Source organism: Quercus suber, unplaced genomic scaffold, assembly GCF_002906115.3.
Source record: "Quercus suber isolate HL8 unplaced genomic scaffold, Cork oak 2.0 scaffold_370, whole genome shotgun sequence".
NCBI lineage: Eukaryota > Viridiplantae > Streptophyta > Magnoliopsida > Fagales > Fagaceae > Quercus > Quercus suber.
This window is the reverse complement of record NW_027069822.1, coordinates 459,311-470,563: the sequence shown is the minus strand read 5'-3', so window position 1 is coordinate 470,563 and position 11,253 is coordinate 459,311. Positions and strand designations below refer to the sequence as shown.

The window sequence follows — 11,253 nt, the reverse complement described above, 5'->3', positions numbered from 1 at the left end:
AAAGTTTATGGGTACAAGCTGTAGCATGTACCAACAATAGGTACAAGTGCAAATTGTAAGCAAGGCCCAACGAGGGATACAAAGAGAAAGAGCCTCGAGTGGGTACGAAAACCCAAAAGTGGGTGTATAAAGTACACAAGATTGACCTCCTTGAAAGGAATTGGTTCAAGAGAACCTAAGGAAGCAAGGAAGGCGTAACTAAAAAAAAAGAACTTCACTCGAAGCCACAAAAGCATAGATACTTTTGCAAGTCTCTATACAAAGAGATTAGTCAATGATATTGCAAACCAGCTAGCAACATTTCCCTCCTCTTACAAGGTGTAAACTCACCAAAGGCTTGGAGGTACTTCAATTCAGCAAAAGAAAGTTCATTCCATGAAGGAAGTGTGGCAATTCATTTAGAGTTTCCCTCAAGAATTATTTGATCTACACATTGGTTCTACAGAGCAGGAAAGTGTCCAAAAACAATTCATTTTCTCGCGCGTGGGCTACAAGTAACCCACGAGCTCGGGGGGCTAATGTTGAGGTCCAAAATTTCACAACAAAGCTCATTCCATAAAAAATAAAGAAGGCCCAATTCATGTAGCAAGAAGAATCGACATCAAGGCCCTACATATATTCAGATTTCCAGCAAAAAAGACCATTAAAAAGTCCAACAAATTCTAGTGAAAGAACTAAGCCGGGATCCCTAAAGGCTGCCAGAGGCTCGGGATCCTCGGGACGTGCAGCACAGTTAAAGTGGATTGAAGCAGGTTTAAAAGATATAAAAGACAAAAGCATGCGAGTCTCATGCTCCAGACATATAGTGGGACCAGGAAGTACGAAGCAAAAAATGCATGAGCCATGATTCCAACCATTTGGAGAAAATGACAAGGAAGAGTACAACTGAAAAAAGCTGAAGAAGTGAAAAATGCAAAATAGTTGAAGATCAGCTAACAGAAAAGCTAGAAATAGAAAACCAGCTAAGGGATTTTCGTTTGGTCGGACCAAAAGTAAGAAGCTATGAGAAAAAAGGGAAACGACATAGCCCTGAGCAAAACTGGCACGGCATAAACTCTAAGGGGCAAAAAAGGGAAATCACCGGTACCTCGAAACTCGATCTGTGCTATAAAATGAGGATGAGGTCCATGCTGAAAGGGGATTCAAATTCAAGGAGAGAGATTCATTTTTTGATTAGATTATTCAGGCATTCATGGCCATTTTTCTGGATTATCAGAAAGAATATAGAACTATAGGAAGAGCTCTGTAAAATTAAAAGAAAACAGAGGAACCGCTCCCGATATCCCAGAGACAGCCACTATAGCACATACTTAGATTCAACAAATTTAAACTTTGCAAGTCTTGGAAGCTTGAATAGCTAAAAAGTCTGTAATTTTTGAACTTAGTTGAACCTTGTATCATGTCTTAATGAGCACTGTAATCATGCCAAGAGCTCTGTAAAATTAAAAGAAAACAGAGGAACCGGTCCCGGTATCCCAGAGACAGCCACTATAGCACATACTCGAATTCAACAAATTCAAACTTTGCAAGTCTTGGAAGCTTGAATAACTATCAAAGTCTGTAATTTTTGAACTTAGTTGAACCTTGTATCACGTCTTAGTGAGCACTGTAATCATAACTAAGGGAAATTAATAAAATGCACCTCACTAATTCAAGGATCCCTAACTTTTTCTTACATTGTATTTCATTTGCTGTGCATTCCTTTGCTGTTGAAATGTCATTCAATACAGATATTTTTGTTTGTCAGTCATTTGTATTGTAGGGAGCTTGTTTTGTGCACCACTTGGTTCTTAAATATCATTTTAGCTGCGGTGAACCAAGCCCAGTCCACCAAGAATATTTATTTGGCCCAGGATTTTTAGGCCACTGTGATGAGAAGAAAAAGACACTCTCACAGTAAGTAACAACAACCGAATATGAAGAATTTGCTCCACATCTGCAGTACAAAATAGGATAGTATTGTCTGCAATCAATAGATGTGAAACATGTTTCCCACCACCCCTCCTACCCTAAGATTAAAACCACGGATCAAACTAGCTCCCTCCACTCTTCTCAACATCCTACTAAACACCTCCATCATGACCAAAAACAACATAGGAGATAGCGGATCTCCTTGTCTTAAACCGCTTGAGCTACCAAAGAAATCAGCTAGAGACCCATTAATCAAAACGGAGAACTGAATTATAGATATACAAGAACGAATCCACTTACACCACTTCACTCCAGGGCCCATTCTATTCAACAAATACAGCAAAGCCTCCCAATTCACATGATCGTAGGCTTTCTCCATATCAAGCTTACAAATGACTCCAGGAACCCTACTCTTCCATTGGCTATCCACACACACATTCGCAATAAGAACCAAGTCAAGGATTTGTCTCCTACCTACAAAGCTATTCTGATTCTCAAAGATCAACTAATCTAAAACCACTCTCAAATGATTTGCCAAGACCTTAGCCAAGATTTTATACGCACTCCTCACCAAGCTAATAGGTCGGAAATATCTAATATTAGAGGCATCATTCTTTTTATGAATTAATGCAATGAAGGTAGCATTAAGGGATTTTTCAAACTTACAATATTGGAAAAACTCTTCAAAGACCGCTAAGACGTCTTTCTCCACTGCCCTCCAACAATGATGATAGAACGCCATAGTAAACCCAGGTGGGAGCATCTTCTTTCCTTGAAAAAAATTTCCTGGAGACAAAAATCTAGGATGTTATGTCTAGGAAGGGGATAATAACACCAAGTTTTTTCACAAAATGGCTAACTCCCGTAGAAGGTTTAATCATCTGAGGACCTTGGAGGTGGATGGGGTGGTTTTTGAGGAGGATTCGAGGTAATAACTAATCAAGTAGTACAATTTTGTGGAGGGTTTTCATAAGAGTGACTCTTCTACAAAACCATCCTCTCAGCATGAATGCTTACGTCCCAAAAAAAAAACGTTATTTGGCAGTGCAGCTTACATTGGAATTTCTAGCAAATCATAAATCAAAGCCCATTTCTAACAAAAGATGAATCAAAAGTTATTATTTTGAAGTTGAAAATCAATGTAATAAACACGAAAGGGTAGAGTTTATTGCTCATTGTTGTGCAAATACAGACCATCCAAATACACAGTTTAAACGCGACTAGTCACGTTTTCAAAGTTGAAGTCCGTTTTCAGTGTATTTTTGCAGTGTAAAACACAGCGTGCACTGGTTTTTTCCGCATTTTCCAAAATGTGTAGTAAGGGTGGATGCGCGGTTTTGTAATATCTAGTGGCTATATGACAGCACAAAGAGATTAATTAGCTAGAAGACTCAGACCAAAGGCATTTGATAATATGTAGAAGTGGTGGCTATGTGAAAGCACCAAGAGATTAATAAGTTAGCTATAGAAGATTGAAACCGTAGGCATGATAGATCTGGCCGTTTGGCAACACATGCAAAAATAACATTCTCTACTTAAGGATAAAGAATGGAATGAGCATTGACTAGTGCAATGGAAAAGTCTTTCACTGCCAAACAGAACTGCATGTTTTTAAATCTTGAGAGCAGTCACTTAATGCAAAAAAATAAAAATATTGCGGGGTAAGACTGTCCAAATCACCACTTTCAAGACCTCACTTATGTATAACCAACATGTCAGATAATGACTTCATTGAAAAATGAAGAGGAAAATATTACTATCCACGCAGAGAAATGCAGATAAATCAGATTGACATCAGTAATTTGTAGTCTAAGTAAGATAAAAATCAGTTATTTAGTATATCCATAAAAAGACAGTTGATAATGATCACTTGATTTAGAGAATATCTTCTATAACGGTTATGGAAACTGTTGTGGTTAGAACTGTTTGTGAACTAAGTTTACATTTCCCCACATTCAGCAATAACGCAAGCTAACTTAGGCCGGTTGTTGGGTCCAGCAGCTACATTCTCAATCTTCCTGACAACCAAAAGACCATCTCCAAGCACTCTCTGCATAGAAGTAGAGAAAATTAAATCTATTTACAAAACTATTTACTTGAGAAAATAAGGTGGGGAAAAGAGGTTTGCAAATGAAAGTTTTAGCCATGGTCACAGAACAGGCTTGTTGATAAGAGCAGGAGAACAATTTGAGCTTACAGCTGCTTACAAAACTGTGCTAAAATTAGACACAACCTAATGAACACACTGAAGAAAAGTTCAATTGTTTACAAGTCTCAGATGCAACACATAAGAATATCACAAAGACCTGAATTGCCCCAACACAAGTAAAAATTACATCTTGGGTTAACTAAAATCAATCCAGTAATCAGAAGAAATCAGTCTTCATACTGATGCCAAGTGCCTCATTTCACTTCAAATAAAATCTCAAATAGACCTAAGCTGGTCTACATTGCAAGTTAGAGTGGAAAACACATTTATTGAGTAAAATTTTGGTATTTTTGGATGAATAAAAAATTAATAATACAATAACAGAGTTGAGAAGGAATTAGAGCATACCCCAAATACAACGTGCTTATTGTCAAGCCAGTCGCATTTTGCACAAGTGATAAAGAACTGCAGGAAATGGGAGGCTTAATCAACGCAACATATTATAGTTAAGAATTAAAGAAAACAACAGATCTTATTGAAATGTAAAGCAGATATCCCAGTACTTTTGGTGCGAACATCAAGGAAAGGGCAACGGGTACACAGGTTCAAAATCAAATTTTATGCTTCTATCATCTAATATGCACCTCCAAACAAATATAAAGAGGAGAATAAAGCTAATAGTAGACTTTTATTCAGCTAGGTCTTTTATACCACTAAACAACAAAGATAAGGGGCCCTACAAAAATTTGCAACTTTGCAGTCAAGGCTGGTGATAAATAATCTTATTGAAGTAATAACATCAGGTCACCTAAGATGGCATCTGAGTAAGGCAGGGCAGGGCAGATTTCTTCCTCCCCCTATCAACCCCACCCCACCTGAAAGGATCCTATCCTTGCCATGTAACTGAAGTGGGGCAACTCGTTGCCACACATATCGATGGCCAAAGAGGATGTATCAAGGCTTGTGATCTGTGTGTGTGTGTGTGTGTGAGAGAGAGAGAGAGAGAGAGAGAGAGAGAACCGAAGTTGCTGAGTTACCTGACAACCATTAGTACCCGGCCCACTATTAGCCTGCAAAAAGAGGTGGAAAAAAGATGAACTTCTTTAGCATTTCAAATAGAGCTTTACATTGGAGCAAGAGTTTGTGCAAAATTCAGTATAGAAATATGAGGTTTGATAGAGATATTAACTCATACAAACAAAGTCCAAGAGCTTATTACCCATTCTCTTGATGATAATTTCCTTCCTTTATTTTTAGTATCAAAATATATTTAGAAGTGTACAAAAAGGGTGTACCAACAACCTAGTAGACAGGAAATATGCAAGTGCTTAATGGTTTTTCGTGTTATCAGAGAGTTGAACAATGAAAGTAGATGGTGAGTTCCTATTTGAATTGATGAGGTCATGTAGGAACAAGATTTAAGTCTACCAATTTGTAATCAAAGAGAGATTTTTTCTTTCAACCATCTTCCAATTGTTAATAAAATATACAAGGACCACTACTACAAACAGTACTACACCCTTGATCATAAAATATCAATTGCTTTCACATTCTTTTGATGAGCCTACATGTCAACTGTGGACAAATCCTTCTGTCCAAGAGTCCACTGAACTTTTTTCAAGCCTCGCAGGATTAAGTAATATCATTCAATTTCTTAATTGAATTATAACGCTGCTTTATATAGCTGAGATTCTAAGAGAATTCAAAGTAAGTTTTACAAATAAAAGTATGTTATTTCCTTCTAAAACAGGTAAATATAATCATGAAAGAGCATAGATACATTTTTTATTTTTTGATAAGTAAGCATATATGTATATATACACATACACACATTATATTGATTAACAAACTAGGCATTTTTTGCCTAACTGAAATCAAAAGGTGCAACTAGAACAATCAGTATATAAAAAAAGACTAAATCTCAAATTACACACTCCAATTTTGACATGTTTTCATTTTAGTCGAACTTACATCTATTTCCAATCCATCTATGCCTAAAATGTGTTGTTAACCCCATCTGTTTCCAATAGCAAAACTATGTTTTTTTATGGGGATTAAAAGCAGGATATGGATGGAAGAGCTACATTGGAAACAAATGAAAGTCAAATGACCAAAATGGAAAACAATTGAAACTATAGGGACAAAAATGAAAACAGTAAAAGTTAGTGTGTGTAATTTGTAACTTAACCTAAAAATAAATAAGACATTACGGGTCTCCTAAGGACAAAGTACAACAAGATTCAAGTCCCAAAAACTACTAAGCTCCAGTTAAGATGATGAACAAACATACAGTGATGGAAACAACACAGTAAAAAGTTTTTTCAACTTCCAAGAACATAGGAAAAGCACAGCCACCAAACGCTAGATCATGGAATATACATTTCAAGAAGAGAGATGTATACCATTGATAACAGACCAGCACCAGTGTGTTTGGCGACAAAATTTTCATCCTCAAACTTATGTCCATAGATGGAAACACATCCACTGCCATCACCCTGCAAAGCAAAACTGTTATAATAAGAATAACATAACAACATTATAAAAAGTCTCATTATTATTATTATTATTATTATTAATGCAAACAGAAATGCATATGATCGCAGAAGTAGAACTTCCAGAAATTAAAGCAGGGGCAAAACTAGGATTTACAGATCAAGAAGGCAGTGAGTATGTGTAGATAGATATAAGAGATAAGCATCTGGGATGACTGCAAAGTTTTAGCTTGCTCGCTCTTCTTTCTATAGAAACTGCATGAGCAACTTTAATATCTTACCTTTAGCAGCCGGAGTCTTCTTGCCCAGTGCAATACCTTTTACTGGTCAGGTAGATGTGTTTCTACAAAAGGAATAGGATAGCAAAAAAAGGTGTGTCTGGTCTAATGTGACTAAAGTGAGTTTCTTAATCTATAATTCCTCTTGATTCTCTCTCTTGATAATCGCTCCAGCCTCCCTCACTCCAAAGAGCAGCTATTGTGACAGACATGTATCAAGGCAGGGCTTAGATTGAACATAGAAAGAAGGGTTTGTAACTGACAGATTTAGAAAAAACCCCAACCCATTATAAGGGCACTCAGCCCATTCCTATATCTCCATGCTTTAAGCACCCTTACCACTTTCATTCTCCAAATGAGAAATTGTGCTTTCCATCTTGTTCTCAACTCCAGTTCCCTTTTTGGCTCGGATATTGCTGGTTGATATAAATACCTCTGTGTGTGCGCGTGTGGATTTTTTCTTTTTCCTCTTTCTTTCAGAGAAGAAATGAAGATTTATTATTAATTTTAAGAATATGTTATACACAGCTTGTTTCACCATTATATCTCCTGTTTTAAGAACATGCAATATCTTCAGAAGAGATATGAGATAAGTTTTTCTCCTAATAAATACTACCATGAATCCCCCCCAGTCTCTCTCTCAAACCCTACAACTTTTGTTTTGGCTGCGCATATCACAACACCAATGTCAGCCAATCAACAAGAGAGGGGCTGAGGTGGCATATCAGAGATCCCAAGGGTCTCAGCCATGCTTGTAACACCTTTATCCAAATATAGCAAGGAGATACGCGGACTTCCAAAAGAAACTCCTAATACTCATGACCTCAAATCTTATCTAATGCTTTCTACAGTTTAGAGTCTTTAGACAGATCATGAATCCAATCTAGAACTCAACCTATTTGATTAAATAAATGACGCTACAGCAACAGCCAGTCCTCTGAAGCCACAACAATTATTGAGCATGAGACACAAAGATGAGCTGCAGAAGTGGGCTTTTGCGAATTTGAAACCGCTGGGCGGCCATCAAAACTCCCACAAACATAAGCAAGCTCAAGCTACAGTACTTTAAAAATCGATGCCTAGTGTCAATGGATTACATTAAAAGTGCAGATTACAAGTTACAACCTTAAATTTTCGCTTAAAACTACTGTACATACAAATGGCACATAGTAAATAAAACAAGAAAACACACATCATCAATATGGCTCTTACTAGCATCTTCCTTTGTTTCTTTCTTTCTTTTTACTCAACTCGCAATGCAAAACATTTTTATTTTTATAAATAACATAGTTAACCTTTCTAAAGAAGAGTCCTTTGGACTCGCTTCTAACCAGTAAAACCTATGCGCAACTGACCCCAACCCGCCAAAACCAGTTTCCGGGTAATCACAGAACTAAGCAGACTTATAAAGTTACAAAAAAATTGAGGGTAATAGTACAGACCTTTAAGAAATCACCAGCTTGAATCATGAAATCCTTAATCACCCTATGGAACTGGCAACCCTTGTAACCAACAGGCAATCCAGCTTTCCTGCCAATATTCAAGAAATCAAATACCAAAATGCCCTTGTTAATTGATCAAATTACGAATATGAGAGACTGAATTTTCAGTGTTTAATAAATTACCTGTACTCTCCTGTACAGAACTGCCTGCCAGATAACCAAAAAAAAAATCAAAATTTTAAATTCATTTTAGCAGTAAATAAAAATAATAACAAAAAAAGTGAGAGAGAGAGAGAGAGAGAGAGTTTTTGAGAGATAAAGAGAGGGAATGGCAGGACCTGAAATTTTCGGCGGTTTTGGGGGCGATATCAGCGAAAAGCTCCATCTTGATACGGCCGGCGGGGATGTTACCGATAGTGATGTCGAAGAAGACAATTGGGTTCTTTGGGTTTGGTGGTCTCACGTGCCACTCCACCCCCGACCCTGTGTTTCCTGCCATTGATAGATAGAATACCTCACTGCTTCTCTGTGAGCCTTGCTGAGCTCTTTGCTTTTCTTTCTCTCTCTTGGTTTTTATTTTTTGGTTTGCTTGTGGTGTTGTGACTATGAGTCTGTGCTTGGGTGAAGTTATTTGTGTGAGAAAATTTGTGTAATATGGAGAAGGGTCACGTGAGTTGGAGTAGCTGTGCTTAAAATATATATATATATATATATTTCACAAAAAAAAAAAAAAATTTACTTTTTTTAGTTTAAACACAACCATTTAAAATACATTTTACATCACGTCATTTTTTTTAAGCATCACACCTCTTAATTTTACATCACGTCTTTTTTTTTTTAAGCATCACATCTCTTGATATTATCCCTCTTATTATTATTATTATTTTATCATTTTTATACATACTATATGACAATATCATATAGTATGTATAAAAATGATAAAATAATAATAATAATAATAAGGCCTCTTACTTAGGGGGAAAAATCTTTCATTGACTTATAGAATGTTTTGTCTATCTATCTTAAGATATAAAAAATTTTAATTGAATCCCAAAAATTTAATAAATAAAAATTATTTTAAAAATATTATACTCTTATCGAATATTTAACATTTTAATGCATTTCATTATTGTAGGGTTGGTATTTGTGGCCCAAGCCCAAGAACAATTAATTTGTAGAGTATGGGTGAAAGAGTTAGGTTAAATATGAGATTGATAACAATGGATCACAGCTTTCAAACACAAGCCAACATTAATTTTCACGTAGAATTTGATAATTCGAAGAGTTACAATATTTGTTTTTCTGATGAACAAAAATCTTAGAGTTACAATCAAGTTTTCTCCTCCCTCTTTGTTAGGAGCTTCCTTCCTTTATATAGTCACTCTTCTCCTCATCTCCATCGTCCACATGTTCCTCATCCATGAGTTTGCTGAAGTACATGTCACGTCAGGCATCTTCTTTTAGCTCGGTGTGAGTGGCGGTAGGTTAGGATGCACTGTTCAGGGGTCTTCTCCACATAAATGCGGCCAGAAAAGTTGCTGCAGTGCATTAAATACCGTAGCAGCAGCTTTCCCCTTAGATATTTCTCCATCCTTATCGTTTCATAGCATACTCAGAGCTTATCTTGATCAGGTGGAGTCCTCGGAAGGTCATTCTGGCCTTTCACACATTCAATTGATCTATGATATCGCGTCAGAGGATTACAACCTCCTCAGACAGGAGATATCCTCTTCGGATTGTGATAATTCTTCCTTTTGAGAGTCTCACTTCCAGCCGGGCCCTTCCTTTTCCATCTTCTTCTTCTCGGTCGCAAAATAGCCCTCCTATGGGCCTTCGGCCCATTACATTGGGCTGGGCCCTTTTTCCCCCACAATTATGTTTGTGGTAGTTTAAGAGCGTAAAAATCTTAATCGTCCAAAATTTTACTCTTCCTTTTTCTCTCAGTCAAAATTAAAATTAAAATTAATATTTTCGAGGCAAATTTATTACTAAATTTTTTTAAAGGAAAAATTCATTACTGAGATTCATTGTTCGACAACTAAATTCTAACATTGCTAAAAGAGGCAGTGACAATCTAAATATTATATTTTATCTGATATTGATTGTTTCAATTTTTTAGAATTGAAAGCCAATTAATGAATTAAATTATATAAAAATTTTGGATTCTTTTTTATAATTCATGTGTCTCTTATAAAATATTAAGTAACAATATATTTTACATTCGCATATCGCACTAGACTAGGCCCTATATATTTTTGCGAACCGAGATTGAAGTATTCAATAGAAACAATACTATTTAAAATTTACAAGTTTTTTAAATATATATATATATATATATTCAAAATACTCTACACATATGAAAAATCTTTATAGAAATGTAGCCATATTTTGCATGAAAGACATTTAACATGCCAAGAATATGGTTAATATTTCATTATTTTGGCATGATCATATGGTTAATATTTCATTTAACATGCCAAGAATATGGTTAATATTTTATTTAACATGCCAAATTGGATTATTTTACAAATTCAACTACTTATGAAACTCTAATGGTCCTTTTGAATTGAGAGAGAGGAAGAGGGAGTAGAGTAGTTAGAGTAGAGTACAGTAGAATTAATCCAAAATTAGCCTATTTTTAACAAACTCTACTCTATTCCCCTTAACGTCCCCTCCCACCCCCCTCAATCCAAAAAGGCCCTAAGGACCAACCTTAAAAATGAGATAAACTTTAAGAACCAAAAATGGTGTTTGCCCGAAAATAATTGTTTGGCTAAATATATGAAATAGACCCCTTATCTTTAGCACTCTATTGATTTACTTTGGTTGGACGTTCTTCTACTTCTACAATAGATTTTTCTTCTTCTTATATTTTGGCTTTTCAATGGAAAATTGATTATGGTTTTGCAGAGAGGATTTTAGAATAAAATTATGAATATAGAATAGGCTTGTACTTAAATCTCATCCTTTTTTCTTTTTTT

At 35.9% G+C, this 11,253-nt stretch overlaps 1 protein-coding gene across 1 annotated transcript; it reads right to left on the bottom strand.

Moving 5' to 3' along the window:
* Positions 1–3,725: 3,725 nt before the first annotated feature.
* LOC112004639 (peptidyl-prolyl cis-trans isomerase CYP22) lies at positions 3,726–8,903 on the bottom strand. Its single transcript, XM_024036874.2, has 7 exons — positions 8,611–8,903; positions 8,456–8,479; positions 8,273–8,360; positions 6,463–6,555; positions 5,098–5,130; positions 4,469–4,525; positions 3,726–3,961 (listed from the first exon to the last, which is right to left on the bottom strand). Exons 1-7 carry the CDS (start codon positions 8,769–8,771, stop codon positions 3,851–3,853), a joined length of 567 nt encoding a protein of 188 aa, XP_023892642.1. The 5' UTR covers positions 8,772–8,903; the 3' UTR covers positions 3,726–3,850.
* Positions 8,904–11,253: the final 2,350 nt, after the last annotated feature.

Coding starts and splice junctions, on each gene's coding strand:
- LOC112004639 (XM_024036874.2), bottom strand. CDS start 8,771: ATGGCAGGAAACACAGGGTCGGGGGTGGAGTGGCACGTGAGACCACCA. Junction 8,480..8,610: donor AAAACCGCCGAAAATTTCAG/GTCCTGCCATTC, acceptor GTTATCTGGCAG/GCAGTTCTGTACAGGAGAGT. Junction 6,556..8,272: donor AAGCTGGTGATTTCTTAAAG/GTCTGTACTATT, acceptor TTTGCTTTGCAG/GGTGATGGCAGTGGATGTGT.